The sequence below is a fragment of the Rissa tridactyla genome, chromosome 5, assembly GCF_028500815.1.
Source record: "Rissa tridactyla isolate bRisTri1 chromosome 5, bRisTri1.patW.cur.20221130, whole genome shotgun sequence".
NCBI classification, from domain to species: domain Eukaryota; kingdom Metazoa; phylum Chordata; class Aves; order Charadriiformes; family Laridae; genus Rissa; species Rissa tridactyla.
Window position 1 is genome coordinate 42,984,139 of NC_071470.1, and position 22,595 is coordinate 43,006,733.

Genomic DNA, 22,595 nt, shown 5'->3' on the forward strand with positions numbered 1-22,595 from the left:
GGGAACCATTGAAAAGAGCCTGGCTCTGTCCTCCTTAAACCCACCCTTTAGATACTTGTAAACATTAATCAGGTCCCCCCTCAACCTTCTCTTCTCCAGGCTAAAGAGTCCCAGCTCTTTCAGCCTTTCCTCATAAGGGAGGTGCTCCAGTCCCATAATCATCTTGGTTGCCCTACGCTGGACTCGCTCCAGTAGTTCCCTGTCCCTCTTGAACTGGGGAGCCCAGAACTGGACACAGTACTCCAGTTGTGGCCTCACCAGTGCAGAGTAGAGGGGGAGAATGACCTCCCTCGACCTACTGGCCACAGTCTTCCCTATGCAGCCCAGGATGCCATTGGCCTTCTTGGCGACAAGGGCACACTGCTGGCTCATGGATAATTTGCTGTCTACCAGGACCCCCAGGTCCTTCTCCTCAGAGCTGCTTCCCAGCATGTCCGCCCCTAACCTATACTGGTGTTTGGCATTCTTCCTTCCCAGGTGCAGGACCCTACACTTGCTTTTGTTGAACCTCATTAGGTTCTTCTCTGCCCAGCTCTCCAGCCTGTCCAGGTCACGCTGGATGGCAGCACGGCCCTCTGGAGTGTCGGCCACCCCTCCCAGCTTGGTATCATCAGCAAACTTGCTGAGGATACACTTTGTCCCCTCATCTAGGTCATTAATGAATATATTGAACAAAATTGGTCCAAGTATTGACCCCTGAGGGACACCACTCGTTACAGGCCTCCAACTGGACTCTGTGCCGCTGATCACAACCCTCTGGGTTCTGTCACTCAGCCAGCTCTCGATCCACCTCACTGTCACCTCGTCTAGCCCATACTTCCTCAGCTTCCTAATGAGGATGTTATGGGAGACAGTGTCAAAAGCCTTGCTAAGGTCAAGGTAGATGACATCTACGGCTCTCCCCTCATCCAGCCAACCCGTTATAACATCATAGAAAGCTATCAGATTGGTCAGGCATGATTTGCCCTTGGTAAATCCATGCTGACCACTTCCAATAACTTCCTGTTCCTCTACGTGTTTGGAGACGACATCCAGAATGAGTCGCTCCATTACCTTCCCAGGGACAGAGGTGAGACTAACTGGCCTGTAGTTCCCTGGGTCCTCCTTCTTGCCTTTTTTGAAGATTGGAGTGACGTTAGCCTTCCTCCAGTCCTCAGGCACCTCTCCTGTTCCCCATGACCTTGCAAAGACAATGGAGAGTGGTCTAGCGATAACATCTGCCAGCTCTCTCAGCACTCGTGGGTGCATCCCGTCAGGGCCCATGGATTTATGAATGTCCAGCTTGGCCAAGTGGTCTCTGACCCGGTCCTCCTCAACTAAGGGAAAATCTTCCTCTCTCCAGACCTTCCCCCTTGCCTCCAGGGTATGGGATGTGTGAGGGACGGCTTTATCAGTGAAGACCGAAGAAAAGAAGGCATTCAGTAACTCTGCCTTCTCTGTGTCTTCCACCACTAGGGCACCCGTCTCATTCATCAGTGGACCTATATTTTCCCTAGTTTTCCTTTTTCTGTTGATATACTGGAAAAATCTCTTCTTGTTATCTTTAACTGCAGTGGCCAAGCTGAGTTCTGATTGAGCTTTGGCCCTTCTAATCTTCCCCCTGCATAGCTTTGTTATATCTTGATAATCCTCATAAGTTGCTAAGCCCCTTTTCCAGAGAATGTAAGCCTTCCTTTTTTTCCTGAGGTCCAGCCAAAGCTCTCTATTTAGCCAGGCTGGCCTTCTTCCCCGTCGGCTCATCTTTCGGGACATGGGGATGGCCTTCTCCTGTGCTTCTAAGAGCACCTGCTTGAAGTATGACCAGCTTTCCTGGGCACCTTTGCTCTTCAAAACTGCCTCCCAAGGGACACTCTCAACCATGCTCCTAAACAGGCTAAAGTCTGCCCTTCGGAAATCCAAGGTGGCAGTTTTGCTGGCTCCCCGCCTCCCTTCACCAAGAATTGAAAACTCTATCATTTCATGGTCACTCTGCCCAAGATGACCTCCAACCTTTACATCCCCCACAAGACCTTCTCTGTTAACAAACAGTAGGTCCAGTAGGGACTTGGCTTCCTCTTACTTTTGGGTATAATGGGAATTGATTTCTTGAAACATAGGAAAATACTCCTGAGAATAAAATATAACTATGGAAGTACCATGTACTTGTTCATACATTCAAGTCTTTCCCATCAGAAGGGAAAAGTGATTGTGGGTGATATTTTGAGGGAAAAGAAATTAATACTTTAAAAGCGTGGCAACCTTGCAAATATCAGTTCCTTAGGAGTGAATGTAATGTTCATGATTTACTGAAGAAATCAGGTCTTTTATGATTCCCTGTGTTTGCCAGTAAAAGACATACAGCAGCAACACTCTCAGCACATTTTTTTCCCTCATATTATTTAATGATAGAAAAAAGTGAGAGTTGGTAGACTATAGAAACCAAGTTTTAAGTGTGCGTTCTGATAGTCTCTGTAAGTGCCATTCCAGGGCTGTGCCATAAGTGCTGCACCAGTGCCATTCCACTCCAGTTGTGTACCACTTCACTACTAAGCTTAAAACAAATAAGGTTCAACTCTTAATTAGCTTTTTCACCTCAGTAAGCATATGTGTAGACTTACGGGTTCTGTTCTGTATCTTTTGTTGTTTGTTTGTTTTTTTTCTTTTAACAAAGTGAACTGTTCAAAACGATGAATGGGGACATGCTGAATGCCCGACTGTGGAGTCCTGTGATCTGTCAGGGCTTGTTGCAAGCCAGGCAACCTGGGTTAAAGAATTTTTACAAGGGTTTCCCCTTCAATCTTCTGTTTTTGCCATTCTGGTTTGTGCAGCAGCTACTCTCTCAAGCGAGAGCATTCCATAAAAAAAACGTTCTCCCAAATGAAAAAATGAAACTCCTAAGTGAAGACAAATTTTTAAAATGTGGAGATAAACTGGCACTGAGACAAAAATTCGTCACTAAAGATTATGTTTAAACAGGAACAGTAACAACTTCCCTTGACTATTGTGTTAAAGTTTGTAATAATACTGCTGAAGATACAGGCAGATAAGTTCTTTGAGGACAGAAATAAATATTATCCTTAATTTATCTCTATCAGTGTTTTATTTCTTTTTATTTGTTTTATCATTATTTGGCTTTTCAGAAACTTACCTATAAATCTCTGAAAAAGTGGAATAAGCAAGGAATAGTTTTGGCCTTAAAAGATCTGAAGTCCAGGTCTACTGGGCAGGATACATTTTCTGTTATCTATGAAAACAATGGATTATAGGAATTCCTAGTGCTCTTACAGTTGTTGTTTGGTATTTTTTTTCTTTGCTGATTTAAATTATAGCCACATTACATGATGAAATTAGAAATAGATATTTTAAAATTTTAAAATCTATATATGAATAAAACATGAGACCTTTAAACTGCATAAACCCCAGCAGACTACATGTAATAGAGGTGTGGTGGTAGAATATTTAGCTTTATGTCTGTGTTTTCAAATTGTTAGTTGTCATTTAAAAAACACGCAATCTCTGTTACACCCCTTTGTCTTTTAGGCTGTGGTATAGGTACCTGGTACACACATAGCTCCTTGTTAGTATCACTGGTAGTCAACCAAATGGATTCTCATTATTTACACTTATTATTTTGTTAATCCATATTCTGCTTAGAGTGAGCAATATATGGGGACCTCTTTCAAATTATTTTTAGCCAACACCCATATTAATTTACAGGTAGTATTTTTGAGGAACCAGTTCTTGCCATACAGGCATACATTGGAGGTCTACACATAGTTATTATTTTGCTAAGACTTACATGACTATTAAAGCCTTTTCTAAGATTTTCATAGATTTACTGTATATGGATAATATCTCTTTATATTTTTTTCAAAATTCATCCTTAATCTGAACTCAAATATTAACGCTGATTTTTTTGTTGTAATATTTGAAAAGTGTGGTTCAGGGATTCAATAGTCATGCATATGATAATAAAACAGGTGTCTTAATAGTGTCTTAATTCACTCTTCTATATTTTGGTGTATTTTGAAAGGCATTGTTATGTTAATGTGATTATGTCAAAATTGCTCAGGTAGACAGATCTGTTGGTATTAATACGAGTGGTTATATGGAAATATGTGTCCAAGGATTCCAGGTGGTTAGCACTTACTATGAAAACGTCTAGTGATATTTACTCCTGGTCTGCAAAATATAAGTTATTTTAAAAGATGGAAAAATATTATAACTTGCATTGGAATGCACCAGTGCCATTCCTTAAAGCAACATCTGACATTTGTCCAAAGAGTACTTGTTCCCATTGAACTCTTCAGCTTATATACATACAAGATAGAAAAATGTATTTAAGTAAATGTTTCGACTGCATGATAGATGTGTGTATATATATTTTTCTCTATACACACACATATAAATGTTTATGTATTTCTATAAGTATCACAATGTAAATTCTTAATAAACAGTCATGTGGGGCAGTTATTATTGTTGGAATGAATCTGAATGTTGTACTACTTGTGTTTAATTACTGCTAGAAGGCAAATTTTGTCCTTTCAATGATTTCTAGAAACAAGCAAATAAGATTTGTGTTTTGGACTATTCTAAGTTGAATATTTTAGTAGCTTTAATGTATGTTTTATCAATGTTTTCTCAAATTAAAAAAAAAAAACAACACCAAACAATACTTGCTAACACATTTTCTTCATATACCACTTTTACATCAGATAAAAATACACAGGTTACTTTTGGTACGTTTTATTTTTAGACTACAGATGGTAGCAGAGCTTGGAGACTGTAGCTATTGAATAAAATTGCATACGCAAAGACACTGGATTAATTTTTTAAAGTGCAAAGGATGTTTTCCTTTGCTCAATAGAAATACCTTGGAGGAACAGTGGAGTATTTTCCTGTAATGGAAAAAATATGAAATGACATTTCCATGGAGGATGAACACCCTGAAGGTATAGTTGGTTTGTAGCTATATTTATAACATTTCTTGTAGACCATTCTACTGAATTATTTTTGGCTTTTATAGTATCAGGTTATATTAGATGTCTGTTTACAGCAGAAATAATTGTAGATACCATTTTACAGCAGAAAGAGATTTTGAAATGATTTCAAATACTTATATTTTAGTTGAATTTTTACCATTTAGCTCTTCATGATTCATCTACCCAGTTCTGTAATAATTTATGTAACTAAAGATACACAAATATATGCAAACATATATCTATAATTTGTGAGTACATTTCTGTACTGTGAACTGAAACAATTTAGAGTCATATTCAATAAAATAATTTGATTCACTCAAGTGAATCCTGGGAAGTCATAAGGGAGTTTAATGAAGATCTATTAGTTGAAGACTGTGAAAAGTCATGTAGATTTAACTTTGCTACATTTCATATATGCACTCCTGATCTAGTTTTTGTAGCAGAACTATTGATGTTTTAAAACTAGAAATATATATCCATAGCTTTCAAGATAAATTGCAGTATTTTGCAATTAAAATGTGTGAGATTAGTTCTGTTTTACCTTAAACCAGGACAAGATATCACTTAAATATATTTTAGTCTTAATAGTAAATAAACATTAAATATTTTTAACAGCTTTTCAGTCCTGTTCTTTTTGAAATTCATAGTGGCTTCCTACAAAGACACCATTTCTTTATCTAAGCCAACATTTTAATCCGGTAAACAGTTTCTAGCTCCGGGTATTTAGGTATGTTTAGTAATCCTGTTCACCAAGAAAGTACGCCAAATCCTGTGTTAAACAGATTCCCGCTGCTTTTTATTTCTTTCATACAACCCTTGCCTGAAAAGATCTTTCGTAGATGTCTGAGAAATGCTTTAACGGTGCTTTTTCTTCATTATCTGATACTGTGCTTTAGTGGTTTTTATTATTTCTTATTTGTAAATTTCTCTACCATGGTAACACCATGCCAGTGCCTTGTCCTATGGGTTCACAGTCTTGGCTCCTAACTCAGGTTCACTGGGTAGTACGCATCTGGTTTTCTAGTTGTGGATCTCAAATTGGTTCATTCTTTGTAGAATCATTGAATGGATTCTAAGTTCTTTCAGCTGTTTTAAAAAAAGGCTATATAAAGGATTTTTATTGAGGCTAGACCCAGCCCGTAATACCACAACGCTTGCCTTCAGTAGCAGTTCAACCCCTCATTCCTGCTCTCCTACCACCCTTGCTTTATGCCCTAATGTTAGGTCTGTAGAGTCACCAAATCTTAAGTTGTCATAAGATAAATTTAAAAGTTTATTTTTTTGTTTATTTGGGTTTTTTTAACCCAGCTAAATCATGGATTCGGGTAGCTATTCAGACCCACAAATAGTTACGTCAGAAAAGCGTAAATGTAGCACAGGGCTACAGCGACTTGCTAGAGATGGAGTGCCAGACCTTCTTAAGCTGGCAGCATGCTGAGCAGAGGGTATGTGGAACTGTTTCTTTGCATTTCAAAAAGCTGCTAAAGTTTTGTGTTTCATGAAGCTGCTAAAGTTTAGTCCTGCAAATCTCTTCATTTTAAAAGTCCTTCTACTTCTGTCTGCTGTGCTGGGATGTCCCAGCTAACTGTCTTGAGTCACGGGTGCCATCAGGCCCTGAGGACTGTGTGCCTGGAAATGTTTTGGTGTGTTCTAGGACTGCTTCTTCCTTACAGGTGCATTTAATGGCCTAATGAACTTTCTTATGTTTGCCACAGGAATTTAATAAGAAAGCTTGTAAAGTACCTTATAGCGGTAGTTACTAAGAGTATGAAATCTGAAATCACACGCTACTGTTTAGTGGCAAGGGGAAAAGAAATAGCTTAATAAATCCCTTTAATATAACCAACCAAACAAAGAATATAAAAAAAGAAAAAAGGCTGTACATAGTTTCTCTTGAACTTGAACAGAAGAATGACAGTTCTTAAAGCACATTTTAAACGCTAAAAGTTGCCTTTTTGGCCCATTTTTATTTAACCTCCTCGTATGTAAAAACCTAGTTTCTTATTTAAGTCCTTTTCTTAACCAAGAAGTTTCTTGTCTCTTTCTGTAATCCTGTTTATCTCCGGTTGGTGTATACATAACTGTTCACTGATTTTTAATTCACAGTGTATAAAGAACATACATCCCAGGACTAAAAAGTTGCAGTTTGGCATTGTCATGGAAAACTCCTGTTAGTAACCTCTGCATTGTTCTTCCATTTTGATGGACATGATTGTGAGAGAATGATAGGATTTCAAGATTGTGCCTGAAGTTCTTATGTAGTTAAGAGAAATTGCGCTATTTTTTATCATCTATGAAACCTTAAGAAACCACTTGACTTCTCATGGCAGAATCTGCATGGCCAGCAGTAAATAAAAACAATTTTATTATTTGGACCTGGAATATATTAGATTTGAGAATCTATGAGACGGACTAAAGGGCAGATCCAGAAGTTACATTTTTATGATTTTACTTTTTTTTCCAGGGAGAGTACTTTAAGTGCTTTGAATAAGAATAGAAAAGAAAGGAAGCATATACTTCTGGAACATTTACTCTGCTTTTATATACTACATAGTATGCAGTTAAATTTATTCAGGCTTGTCTTTTATTTAGCTAAGTCTCATTGAAAATGTAATGACTTCTCCTTGTAAGTCATCTCCAAGTCACAGGTTTTAAACTAACATTTCATAATAAAAATGTGTTCATAGGTGGAAACAAATGGATTGCCTCGTGTATTGAAACATATGCTGTGAGGGATGGATAGCTACAAGCTTAAAAATTTCAAAACAGGGCTTAGCCAAAGCCAGTAAAAAAAATATCTGTAGGTCAGATAAAAGATGAATATTGGTACTTTTTTAAAAAAAGATTTGTGGTAGTGATAAACCTCGGTTGTTAGTAAAATGCTCACTGGTATCCATTAGACACTTTTTTGTGTTGATCTGCCCATACGAAAAAAAATAAGTCTAAGCTGTCAAATTGTTATATTGAATGCCTTTTGGTGAGAAGGTGCCTTTTGGAGAGAAAGGCCAGGTTTGGCTGTGGAATGCCCTGTCTGAAGTATTGCATGCGCTGCTGCTCTGAAGTCACCTCGCTTGACTTCTTGCCCCCAGCGTTCCTTCCAAGCTGCTCTCCACTCCATCCTGTCCACATACACAACTTCCTTTTCTGTGCAATGCCAGGTGTTGATAGCTATCAGCCAGGTGCCTACTCTGGTGAGTGAAAGTGACTGAAATTGTAGATTTATTACAAGCTAGTAACTGTAGAACACCTGTTCTGTCTGTATTTCCAAACTACGGGGTTCTCTCAATCTGGAAACCAGAAGTGTTTCATGCAAATATGAATCTTATGATCCAAGGAAAACTCTAGAACGAACATCACAAAGTGAATTTTTAATGTAGTAGGTCCAATTTCTTTACATTTATAATTTTACAGAAGATAAATTTTTATGTTTTGGTTTTTCTATTTTCTAATGGACACTTAAATCTACTTGGAACTTTTACAGGTTTAGTATATTTGCGGTTGTTAGCTTGTAATAGTGAAATATCTTTAAATACTGAAAAACTGAAGCATTTGAGGTTTGTCTTTAATTTCAATGTTCTAAACTCAAAGAAGTTTTCATAGGTGGTTTGTCTGAACCATGGTATATACAAAAGCTTAACTGACAGAATATTATTTTTGTTATTCTAGGCTTCTTCAAAATACATATGTGTATGTATAATGCTGATGTATTAGATACTTTATATGAATAGTCTACTGGATTCTGTTTTAGTTGGTTTAAAAAATTTAAAAGCTGAAGTGTATTACATTTAAAAAAAAAAATCTGATGAAAATGCCCTCCTTAATTTAACATAAAAATACATAGTTGACCAGTTCTCCAAGAGACTGGAATAATCCAAATACCTGTTATAACATGTTGTTTTGCAAGCGTAATCATCTTGGCATGTGAGATAAATAGGTGGGAGAAGTTTCAAGAAGATGCCTTTCTGTTTTTTCAGGTATGCAGATGTTCCTTTCCCCTGATTGTCTGAGTTGGAGAACCCAGAAGTCAGTTCTGATGCAGCCAGCATGTCTCTAAATTATGATTTAGTGTATTTAAAGAAAAGATAATATAAGCTTAACTGTTTGCTAGTGATACATTACTATTGTGAACTTTCAGGTAGTCTTAAGGTGTTGCTCCTTTCTGCCAAATCAAGAAAGTGGACATTGGGATTTAAAAACAAAATGCTTCACTAAATCTGCTGAAATCTTAAAGGATGCCAGCCAAGTATGCATGTGCATTTCTACTAGTCATAACTGTTTTGGATATTTTTGCAGAATATTTGAGAATTTCTTATTATATATAGAAGAAACTGGATATAATTGTCTTAATTTTGTTGTCAGTTACACCAGTCTGAGTCCAAGGTAACTCTGTTCTTTCGCAATTTAAATAAATAGGATCTTTTCTGAATTTGCACAGATATAAGTAAGGGTAGCATTTGACTTTTGCTTTGTGGACTTTCTTATTTACATCAACTTTTGAGCTATGGATAAGCTATTTTCTTGTAAACTTCCACGAAATACCCAAAAGAGAGAACATAAAATTATGGGAATGTTTTTGAAGCAGAGCTAACAGATATTTTTGAGGGGGAGAATTTCTTATAATTTAGAAATTACAAAACCATTACTGCTAACCATTGAAAAAAGTAAAATGCAGTCACTTCAGGTTGTGGGCCTGAGCAAGGATTGTCAAAGGCAACTAGGGATTTTGCGGTGCCTTACCTCTTGAGGGCCAAAAGCATGTGTCTATTTTTTTGGTTTTACTTTGGATTTATTTTTGGTGGCAGTCTTTTTGTTTTTGTTTTGTTTGTTGCTTTTTTTATTTAAATGATACTACTAATCATAGGAGTAGACTGCTCAAGTGTCTTTTGAATGTCTGAAAGTACATGCTCAATGTTTGAGAAATTTGGAGTCAAATTGTTAAAATTTTGTATGAAAGAAATCAGACCTGCCTTTTGAACAAGAGGAATTAAACCACTCATGGGATATCCAAAACATAGCTTAAGTTTTGGTGAGTGTAGTAAAGCAAAATATCTAGCTGGTTCTTATTTTGACCACTAGAAATGAATTACAAACTGGAGGAGGGAAATAGAATTTAATTCTGAAAACCTTGTTGTTAACCTTTTTTCCCCTTTCATTTTACTGGGAGTGGAAAATTAGGAACCTGTCAGAATGCACTCAGCAGATTCTGAAATAATGGTAATTTACTGTGGTTTCTGCCAAGGAGTTCCTGTTAAGAGGATTCCTGTGTTATGTGTTGCTAATCTTGTTTCAAAGAATCATAGAATGGTTTGGGTTGGAAGGGACCTTAAAGATCATGTAGTTCCAAGCCCCCTGCCATGGGCAGGGACACCTCCCACTAGACCAGGTCACTCAAAGCCCCATCCAGCCTGGTCTTGAACACTTCCAGGGATGGAACATCCACAACTTCTCTGTGCAGCCTGTTCCAGTGCCTCACTACCCTCACAGGAAAGAATTTCTTCTGAATATCTAATCTAAATCTACCTTCTTGCAGTTTAAAACCATTACCCCTTGTTCTATTGCTACACTCCCTCATAAAGAGTCCCTCCCCATCTTTCCTGTAGGCCCCCTTGAAGTGCTGGAAGGCCGCTATAAGGTCTCCCCGGAGCTTTCTCTTCTCCAGGCCAAACAACCCCAACTCTCTCAGCCTGTCTTCATAGGAGAGGTGCTCCAGCCCTCTGATGATCTTTGTGTCCCTCCTCCGGACTTGCTCCAACAGGTCCATGTCCTTCTTATGTTGGGGGCCCCAGAGCTGTGCACAGTACTCCAGGTTGGGTCTCAGGAGAGCGGAGTAGAGGGGCAGAATCACCTCCCTCAACTTGCTGGACACATTTCTTTTGATGCATCCCAGGATACGGTTGGCTTTCTGGGCTGTCCCATGTTGCTGACGAAGATGTGGAACAGTGCTGGTTCCAATACTGACCCCTCAGAAACCCCACTCGTTATTGGTTTCTACTTGGAGATTGAGCTGTTGACTGCAACTCCTTGGGTGTGACCATCCAGCCAGCCAATTCCTTATGCACCAAGTGGTCCATCCATCAAATCCATGTCTCCGATTTAGAGACAAGGATGTCGCGCAGGACAGTGTGAAATGCTTTGCATAAGTCCAGGTAGACTATGTCTGTTGCTCTCCCCTTATCCACCAATGCTGTAATGCCCTTGTAGATGGCCACCATATTTGTCAGTATCGATTTGCACTTAGTGAAGCCATGTTGACTGTCACTGATCATCTCCTTATTTTTGATGTGCCTTAGCAGAGTTTCCAGGAGGATCTGCTCCATGATCTCTCTGGGCACAGAGGTGAGCCTGACCGGCCTGTAGTTCCCCGGGTTCCCTTTTTCCCCTCTTGAAAATGGGGGTTATGTTTCCTGTTTTCCAGTTGGCGGGAACTTCACTGGACTGCCACAGCTTCTCAAATGTGATGGATATTGTCTTAGCAACTTTATCCGCCAGTTCCCTCAGGACCTGTGGATGTATCTCATCAGGTCCCAGGGCTTTGTGCACCTTCAGGTTCCTTAGATGGTCTCGAACCTGATCTTCTACAGTGGGTGGTTCTTCATTCTGCAAGTCCCTGCCTTTGCCTTCTGTGACTTGGGCAGTGTGGCTAAAGCACTTGCTAGTGAAGACTGAGGCAAAGACGTCATTGAGTACCTCAGCCTTGACCATATCCCAGGTAACCAGGTCTCCCGTTTCCTTCTGGAGAGGGCCCATGTATTCCCTAATCTTCCTTTTATCACTGGTGTACTTGTAGAAGCTTTTCTTGTTGCCCTTGATGTCCCTGGACAGATTTAATTCTATCAGGGCTTTAGCTTTCCTGACCTGATCCCTGGGTGCTCAGACAATTTCTCTGTGTTCCTTCCAGGCTGTCTGTCCTTACTTGCACCCTCTGTACACTTCCTTTTTGTGTTTGAGTTTGTCAAAGAGCTCTTTCTTCATCCATTCAGGTCTCCTGACGTTTTTGCCTGACTTCCTCTTTGTTTGGATGCATCACCCCTGAGCTTGGAGGAGGTGATCATAGAATATTAGCCAGTTTCCTTGGGCCCCTCTTCCTTCTAGGGTTTCATCCCATGGTACTCTACCATCACTGAAGGAGCCCAAAGTCTGCTCTTCTGAAGTCCAGGGTAGTAAGCTGGCTGTGTGTCCTCCTCGCTGCCCTGAGGATCTTGAACTCCATCATCTCATGGGTACTGCAGCCAAGGCTGCCCTTGATCTTCACATTCCCCACCAGCCCCTCCTTGTTGGTGAGAACTGTAATTTCCTATTATATTGTAATTGTAATTTCCTATTATATTCCCAATAAAAATGGTATTCTGGCTAATGTAAATTTCCAGGAGTGCTAGGTGTAAATTAACTTACAGAAGAAATGATGGGAAGCTTTGCTGAATTGCCCTTCCAAATTTGTATTTTAAATAAATAGATCCATTAGTAATAATTGAATAATTTTTTGAATAATAATTGCTTCCTTAGCGTGTGAGAATAACAAGTCCATATCCACCTATAAAAGTCACCAAGTGATCCTATATCCTGTTCCATAATTTTTCCGCAGAGTGCAAATTATTTTTCATTTACAACATAAGTTCTTACAGAAATAGTAGATGTTACAAAGCATTTTATACTTTCTTAATACTTCTTGTGACTATGATACTTTTCTGCTTGTTGAAATTTAATTGACCGCACATTTGATATTATTTTAGGCAAATAGATGGACAAATGTAAAGTATGCATATAGGCAAATGACCTATAGCAAGCACACTTTTCTGAATAAAAGGAGCTAAATAAAGATGCATATTATCAAATTAATAAAGGTAAGATCACATCTGCATCTTTAGAAGCTGGTTTTGTCTGACTCACTGGAAAGTCAGCCAATACGTTATAGCCACTAATGAAATTATTTTTGTCAAGCCTTAAATAAACATATTTATTACATCTAAGTTCTCCTCACCATATTGGAAACCATCACCTACATTAATGACGGTACGATTGTGCTGTACCATCTACATTTTCACTTCAATTTTGGAAAAAAAATAAAAGCCTTTAGCCTTCATAATTATGAAGATATTTTAGTAAATGTGAATTGGATAAAAACTGATTGATGTCTGTTTCACACTGAAGAAAATAGCTGTGAGGGATACATAAATGGCTCCACAGTGGGATTGGGACACTTGTGATATTTTTGGTGTGAACACTGTACTTTTTCATAGCTGCTTATTTTAGCAGAAATGGAAAGGAACATGTGTTGTTGACAATGCAAGTCTGCATGGTCCGAATGGCTGGGGTAAAGCAGGCAAGTTTTATCGAGGATTGCTAGAAGATGCAGTAAAAACTGAAGACTCAATGCCTTATATTTCCTGAGCTAACTGAGTTATATGCTTAGATGAATTCAAGGGTACTTTTCCTGGAATAAATTTATGCATTTTCATAGTAGGTTAAGATATTTAGAATGACTCCATGTAGAGACTGTTCATAGTCAGATACATCCCTGCATTGTAAGGAGAGCCCAATTCTTTCCCAGCATGAAAAACTTCAGACTATGATTTTGAAAAATGTTTTCCTTGTAGTTTAGCCTTTATTTTCAATGAAGATTGTCCATATGTCTGTTCCAAGTATTGAAGTAAAACAAGTTTAAAAAAAAGGCAAGCCATTTCCATGCTTTTACATGTGTCTAGTTGTTTGGGGTTTTTTTTCAGTCCTTTCAAAGCTGGGGAAATCACTGATGCAGTCCAAAAGTTTACTATTTTTAAAAAACATTTTAAAATTAAAAATGTTTGCGTAAAACAGATTCATAAAATTTAGATCCTATGTACTTCATCATATAGGGTTGACTATCGTATGTGATAATTGAAAGAAAAAAAAGAGAGACTTGAACTGCTTTTCAGAGTTTCTAGCAACATTTCTTTCTTTTATCTGGCTTGCTAAGCTACAGCATCAATCCGGGCAGACACTGACCCTTCAGGTAGCTGACTCTCACATTCCAAAAATCTGTATTTTTGTATTGGTGATTTGTTTGGTCTCTAGGTTATGGCTTGCTAAATTTTATGGGATTGTGAGAACACACCTTCAGAGTCCCAAGAACTTGGGAAAAGAAGTAACCATTTCAATGGGAATGGAAACCTACATGATCTCTCCCGTTTGTCCCTTTTCCTGAAATATGTTTTCGACTAGATACTGAACTCATCATCCTTGTGTGATTCCAGATATCTCTTGCTCATCTATTTTTATTTCATTAACCTATTCGGCTTTATAAAACAGTTATCTGAAGATATGCCGATATCATATTCCAGTATTGCTACTGTAGTGTCTCTATCAGGAAACATTCTGGGAAGAGGTGCTTGGACCAGTACTTTAAGTGATAATCTGTTCATGCTTACTAGGGGTTGACGTTACATTTTACCTGACTTTAAGCAGAGAAAGTATTCGACGTGGATTCTGAAATCTAAAGTATATTGGAGAAGGATACTGAATATGCTGTTGTTAATTCCAACACTGGTACCCTCCTAGTTCAATATTTTTTTTTCTGCATTTGCTTCCCACTTGTTTAGAGTTGCAATCAGAGTTACTCTGGATGGTCATTGTGGTTTTATGGCTGGTTTGCTGTAGAAATAAAAATACCTGGCAGAGCAATGCATCTTTGCATATGTCTTATGCTATAATTAACAAAATATCTATTTTCTGTCTGCATTGACTTATTATTATATTAATGATGCCATCACTTTTCTTCTTTGTTGGTAATATGATGTATATGTTTTGCACAGCTGAATATATTGTTAAGAATAAAATAAAACCAAAAAAGTAATTGCTTAGACTGTATTTAATCATACTTAGCACCACAAAGTCATGTGTCAAAACTGCAACTAATGATCCTAATGATCAGCCTGGTTCTTGTTTCCTGGGTACTTGGTTAGTCAGCCTTATGTTAATATCAACTGGCGGTTCAAATAGAGATGTGGTTAAAACTTCACTTTTGATTGTGAATAACAAAAGAAACATAACTTTCCTTTCAGAAAATATGTATAGAGATAGATACTTTATAAGCAAATGTGAAAAACGAGGAAAGAGTATTTCTGAAATGTAGCTGAGGACTGGACAGAAATATGCTAAAGTGAAAATGAACACAGGAAAACTGAATTCTAGTTGCTTGTAGCTTTCTTGCTTGATTTTGCAATTTAGAATTTTCAGTGGTGTCTCTTTAAGCTAGGGTTTGGTGTTTAACTTATTAGGGTGGGTTGTTTGATTTTTTTGGGGTTTTTTTTGGAGTGGTGTTAAAAAAATAACGAACAAACCCATAGAAATAAAAAAAAAATAGTTTTGGAATATTTAGATCACAGAATATGGAGATCAGAGAAGGGAGAAGTTATTGTTTCATGAGAGCATAAATTGGCAGAAACTTTTCTGTATTGTCAGGAAGGTAATGTTACTCAAGAAATATGCTATACAAATTTAATAATGTGACAAACAGGGTTATTTGGCCTTTCTAGTATTATAGCCAGAAATTAGTGTTTTCAGTTCGAAGTGTATTTCAAAGATGAATAGGGACTAATGACAGAAGAACAAGTCAGAAAAAAAACTCTACAAAGCAGAAATAAGAGACTAAAATATTGCAGGTAGAATTTGTATTTTAAGGAAAGAGTCATACAGATCACTCACCTGCATATTTTAGTAGACCCTTTCTTCTACTAAAATCTTACTGGAGTTAAAATTTCTCAGTAAATTCAGATATTGTCCACCACTTAAATGTTGGGTCAGAAGAACCCAACTGTGTCTTAGTGAGCAGGAAAGGGAAGCTACTTTCAAGGTAGAAATACCAGTATTTGGGGATTACAGTGAGAAAGTGGCAATTATTTAAAGAATGTCAGGCTACAGAGAAAAACAGCAACCTTTGATTGCCTTTGCTACAAATGATGACCAGGAGAGAGTTGGATAGGGTACTTAGTATTTTTATAAATAAAAAAACAGTTGTATTTTATGAGAATAAAATTCCATGTTTCATGAAGATTCTTTTTCCTCGGTAAGGGATTTCACACCTCTTCATTTTGCATTATCATTGAGTGTGCTGCATTTTATCCTGGTGAAAGTCGGTGTCTTGCAGTCCAGCATGCTGTACAAGCAGCAGGCCAACCCCCCTCCACATATTTGGTGGGTTTGTGTGTGGTGTTTTTCTTTTCTTAATTGCATGTTTCTAGATAATTTTTAACAATTTTCTAAAATTATTTTTAGCTTTAGATCCGGCTAAAGATCCATGTTTAAAGATGAAATGTAGTCGCCATAAGGTCTGTGTTGCACAGGATCAACAAACTGCTGTTTGCATTAGTCACCGAAGGCTTACGCACAGGTAAATACTTTAAAAGTTAATCCTATACTTTTTTTATAGCATTCGTGACTGACTATAAACCATAAATGCTCGATAATTGCTTAAGTTATTTAACAACATATGAGCAGAGTAGGAGTGGGTTTTAGAAGTAATTATGTATGCATAATTTGATTAGTATGTTTAATATTTTATTTTTTGATAGGCTGCTAAACTAGAGGGTGTATGTATTTAAATATCGCAAGCTGCTTATACAAATACATTTAAGGAAATACCTACTGTGCTGGTACCAAATGAATATAACAATTATGATAATGTCCTGCTGCTGTACATTACTTTGACTTCATCACTTCTCATAAGAAGCTAGAGAACTCAAAACTGCCTGTTTAAGTGTGGGTAATGGCCTGTTATAGTGTAAGTTGCTGGGGTTTTTTCCTTCTTTTTTCTCTTCTATGTGTTGCAGTTTTCTTTGCATTCTAGACTGGTTAAATATAAGGAACAAATATATGGTAAAGTTATTCTGGAATCCAAATGTAGATAATTTTTATTCTCACCATTTTTTTTTGGCAGAACAGTTCGAGATGCTCTATTTATGTAGGTCTTAGGGTGGCAAAATATTAATGTGCTTCGGTGGCTTTATCTGGGGCAGAAAGAGAATATGTAGGGGCCTGAACCATACACTTAGTTGAATAATGAGATTGTTGTTTGTTGAGGAGATGGAGTCAAGTTGCATTTTTGACTTTGGATTGTTCATTTTTTTGGTACTTCATTGTGGGAAATGGAGCATAGTGGAAAGGCTAAACTTCAATAACTTGATTGAAATAAGTGCGTGTTGAAGTGCTTTGCTCAGTAGGGGCTGAAAAGAGCTAAGGAAAATAAGAGACTTTCTTGTCTGATGTAAGAGGATCATTTCAAGCTTTTTAGAGAGCCAGTACAGTTTTATGAATGATATCATGAATGTTCTTCTGAGTGTCTAGTTATGTTGAGTACACCGATCTGTAGCTTTTCAAACAAGCAAGGTAATACATAGTGAAAGGAAAAGTTTAAACTATTCTTGATCTGCAGCTGCAGTTAATTAACAAAAAAGCTCTACCTTATTTCTGGAGCTTAACTGTTTATATCAAACAATCTCAGTGTAGAGCTAGACATTTTGGTTTAATGAAGTATTAAATAAAGTGCAAGAATTATAATCAGACAAAGATAGGTAGTCTAATTTCAACTGCATGAGAACTCTCAGGGGAATATGTCAGTGTCAATGGTGAAAAGAAAGCACAATCATTTGAAATTTCTGAGAGTTATTACACACGTTGAAAACAGTGAAAAAATGACATCTCCAAGTATACATGCAACAGTTAAGGACTAAAAACTTTTTTAGACTAGATGAAGCTGCATACACTGGTTGAATTAATAAACATATTGACATCTGCCTTCATACCTGTATTATTCCTTCCATGGTCCCTGGCAGTCTTTTAGAAAGGTAATATTTTAAGAGGCAAAGTTTGTCTGAAAATAATACAAATCATAATGGGAAACCGGAATGGCAGCAACTTGGTGATTTTAATAAGCACTGCAGGTCTATTCTTGTAAGCTAGATGACGCAATTCTCTACCTACCTGTCCTGGGCCAGGACAGGGATTTCATAGGATTTTCATAGAATGGATTGGGTTAGAAGGGACCTTAATGATCATCCAACCCTGCTGCCGTGGCCAGGGACACCTCCCACTAGACCAGGTTCTTAAAGCTCCATCCAGCCTGGTCTTGAACACTTCCAGGGATGGAACATCCACAACTTCTCTGTGCAGCCTGTTCCAGTGCCTCACTACCCCCACAGGAAAGAATTTCTTCTGAATATCTAATCTAAATCTACCTTCTTGCAGTTTAAAACCATTACCCCTTGTTCTATTGCTACACTCCCTCATAAAGAGTCCCTCCCCATCTTTCCTGTAGGCCCCCTTGAAGTGCTGGAAGGCCGCTATAAGGTCTCCCCGGAGCTTTCTCTTCTCCAGGCCAAACAACCCCAACTCTCTCAGCCTGTCTTCATAGGAGAGGTGCTCCAGCCCTCTGATGATCTTTGTGTCCCTCCTCCGGACTTGCTCCAACAGGTCCATGTCCTTCTTATGTTGGGGGCCCCAGAGCTGTGCACAGTACTCCAGGTTGGGTCTCAGGAGAGCGGAGTAGAGGGGCAGAATCACCTCCCTCCACCTGCTGGACACATTTCTTTTGATGCATCCCAGGATACGGTTGGCTTTCTGGGCTGCAAACGCACATTGCCAGGTCATGTTGAGCTTTTCATCCATCAGTACCCCCAAGTCCTTCTCGTCATGGCTGCTCTCAATCCATTCTTCTCCCAGCCTGTATTTGTGCTTGGGATTGCTGCAACCCACATGCAGGACCTTGCACTTGGCCCAGTTGATCTTCATGAGATTTGCATGCACCCACCTCTCAAGCCGGTCCAGGACTCTCTGGATGGCATCCCTTCTCTCCAGCGTGTTGACACACCGCGCAGCTTGGTGTCATCGGCAAACTTGCTGAGGGTGCACTCAATCTCACTGTCCATGTCACTGACAAAGTTGTTGAATGGCGCCAGTCCCAATACTGACCCCTGAGGAAAGCCACTTGTCGCTAGTCTCCCAAGCTTAGATCTCTCAGTTGCCCCAAGTTACCAGGTTCAAGGAGAAATCAATTGCTTTGTATTTTCTTTCTAAAGAGGCTTTCTTCATGCGATCTCTGACCTTTCTGTAGTATGATGGGAATAAGAGTATGAATTGCATATTCACAAGCAGTCATGTCTGCTGGTCTGTTTACCACTATTAATTTCTTTAGCCCAGGATTTTATTCCTTTGCTGATATCTACAATTTGCATATTGGTTTTCAACAGGGCCATCTGTTTTTTCAAGTTCCAAAGGACTAGTCCAGTCATTTATAAGTCTTGGTAAAAAAATTAGATGGTAAAGGTTATATTATCAACTGTTATCTTATATTATCTACCTGTATCCATTTCTAATATATCAGCTGTGTGTATTCAATCTGTTGGGAATAAATCTTTACAGCATTTCATCCCAGTAATTTTCGCTTTCCACTTTGTGTCTGTGTGCGCATGCGGTGTTCTTCAAAGATTGGGTAATTTGAATAACCTCTTTTTTTGTTGTTGTTAAAGAAAAGGCAGTTGGAGATGTCTTCTGGAGAAATAGTTTAGACCTTTTACATGGATTACTGGGAACTCTTCATAAAGTACTTGCCCATAGATTTCCATTTGGACATATTTGCTATATAGATCCATAGATGTTCCAGAGATTATTCCCAAGACTCCTGCACGGGAAAAGTAGTTTTAAGAATGTGAACTGATACAGTGGCAAAGACTAACCTCAAGAGACAGGGAAGACGAGGCTCTGCATATCTCCAAGGTAAATAAAAGGTTTATGGGCACCTTTGGGCTACCCCAGGGAAAGAAGCATGGAATACTGTTAGAGCTGGATAGATTATTCTGTAGTGGCATCAAACAGAAATTTTCAGATTTACGGTTAGATTCTCTGCAGCATTTCCAAGCAGCCCTATTGCCTTGTTCATAAATTTCAGTATATAAATTCTGTCACTTTTTGAGGTAATAACATAGGCAGGTTGCTATTCAGGAAAGGCTGATGATTGTACCAAATGGAGAAATCACATTAGTAATTTCTTTTTTTTTTTTGTTAGAGATAGACTTGCAGAAGAAACACTCTAGGCATGGACATTCTGATATTCAGTCCCTGCTGTCCCACGTGTTTTTATCTGTACGGTGCAGTTTCCAAACTATTGTAGTCCTGTATGGATTACTGAGGGTACGTACCACACAATGAAGCAAGTGGTGTAGGTCATTGGTCATGAGAGCAGTTTGGAGTATCAGAGCTTTAGGAAGTAGGGAGGCATGGTTAGAGGGGCCAGATTTTTATTGGTAGCAGGTACATGCATTTGCATCTCTACTGGTTATAACTGTGTTGGAAGCTGTGTTCTGTGTTCTATGCTCCTAGCTGTGACCTATGAAAGAAAGAGGAAGTACTTTAAAATGGGAAAACATGCAGGATATATATTGTTATTTATCCATGTACTTCCATGTGGATTGCTGTGGGAAGGGAGAGCTGCCTCCACTAGAATGCATGATAAACAAATAATTAAAAGTCTGGTGTAAAATAGAATTTTTCATTGATTCTTTGAAACTCTGGAGACTGACATTAACTTTTCCTTTTGCCTAAATGGAGTTTTACCATCCCTTTGTGCTTTCCAGTTTACCTTTATTGGTTAAGTGATAGGCTTTACGGGGAAAAAGCCCTGTACAGTGTCTGTACATGCAATAATGAAATGCTTTGGAGTATACCTCATTCAGTTACAAATACAACTTGCAGAATATTGGAATACAGCATTGCCAATACTGTGATACAGTGATGTGAATGTTATGGTGACAAGCAGGATATTCATCATACTAATAGAAATTTGTCTACTCTTTCTAGTTTTCAATCACTTCACTTTCAGGAGATTTAATTACTTGAATCTGCAGTACTGAGAATGTCTAGGAACTATGGGTTCATTCCTGTGAGCTTGGGGAAGAGGAAAACTTATGTGAATGTTCAGCCAGAAGAGAAATGGACAGGAAATTAAAATGAGATGAGTCAAAGGAGGAGGACTGTAGGTGGTAATGGCTATTTCAGAATACCTGCAAGGGGATGTGTGCTCCTTGTATATGCAGAGCAGCAGGTGGTAAAGATAAATCCTTAAATCTTCACATATTTGTGGTTGCCACCTTGAGCAAAGAACAAAAGAATTTGTGGTGACACCACAATGCATAGGAACTCATTAAGGCCATGGAATGCTGGTAGCTAACTAGGCTCAGAAAAGTTGAAAAGCAATGAGCCATCATAGATTTGCAAGTCTTGATAAATTGTCTGTTAACTTTATCCTAGATTTGAAACAGACAATTACAGTAAGAAGTGACAACATCATGTAATTTGCTCTAAGAATAACATTCTGTGAATCATAGGCTGCTGTACTAAACTAAGCACTTCACCTGTATGGTGAAGTTCTGAGCAAGTAGGTTAGCTGCAGGTGAATGGCAGGAGTCTAGAAAACTTGAAAAAACAGGGCAGGGTTGCCACCCAGCAGAGAATTTTAATGTAAGTGTAACAGTGAACACAAGATAGTGCCTGTGGTTTCAGTTGGGTTACTTTTATTGTAATTCTGTTTTGGTACTGCATGTTTGTCAAAACAAAAATACTTAAGCCTAATGCTTAAAGGTGAAAGAAGGGAAAGGGGGAAAAGCATCTGTCTGCTTCAAATGTTTCTCTTCGTTTTTATCTCAAACCAGCTGCATGAGAAAATTTACAAATGAGATTAATTCAGTTGAGCCCCAGTCATTACACAGTCTATTCCAAGATTGGACTGCTTACTGCAAGAAACTGGTGAAGTAATGACTTGCTCAGTAACATTTAGAAATAAGCTCTGAAAATGAGGAAACGGCAATAAAGTTTTGGGCCAAAAATCATGTTCCGAGTAAATCAGAGTGCCTTTGATATATTACAACCTGGTGACTAACCTTGTACTTACTGATTAATCCTAGTGGAATCTGATAAAACAGTCTCTTTTTCTTCTTCCGTAAGTAAAAGAAATGTACTGTGTAAAATTGATTGGATACATTAGATCAGTCAATGCTTAGATGCATTAAATTATTCAGTGCGGCAAATACATGTGCAGTTTTTCTAGATATGTAGATGTCTCTTATGAATTCTCCACCATACGTTATGCCCCCTGCCCCCATTGTGAAGGTACTGCTATGCTTTTTATGGGTTTGTTTATGTAAAATGGCAGATCAACACAACAGTACCCTGCTATGGGAGAAACAGATTGCACTTGTCTCTGCTATGTTATATGCATAGCATATTAAGATGGAATTGAAATGTTTATGAAAACTGACAACTATTACTTGTGTAAGTACCTCAAACTTTCTTTTTCTTTCTATTGGATTTCTCACCCTCTGCAATCATTTATTCTAAGGTTTCAGAGTAGGAAGCAGTTGTAACACAGTTCAGGTATTCCAGATCCAGTTTTTATTTCACATATCATAGAATCATAGAATCTTCATGGTTGGAAAGGGCCTTTGGGATCATAGAGTCCAAGCATACACACACACAAACAAAAACCACACATAAACCCAACAAAACCCCCACAAAAACAAAACAAAACAAACCCCCAACAACCTATAATCTCTGCCCTTCAGAGCGTGCCCTGAAGTGCCAAATCTAGACGTTTCTTAAACACCTCCAGGG

General features: G+C 38.3%; 1 protein-coding gene across 2 annotated transcripts in view; it reads left to right on the top strand.

Moving 5' to 3' along the window:
* Positions 1-22,595, top strand: part of SPOCK3 (SPARC (osteonectin), cwcv and kazal like domains proteoglycan 3) — a 287,250-nt gene that overhangs the window by 148,731 nt on the left and 115,924 nt on the right. For both annotated transcript variants that reach the window (XM_054204103.1, XM_054204102.1), the window contains one exon: positions 16,212-16,326. In XM_054204103.1, coding sequence (XP_054060078.1) covers positions 16,212-16,326 — 115 coding nt within the window. The remainder of the gene's footprint in view (positions 1-16,211; positions 16,327-22,595) is intronic.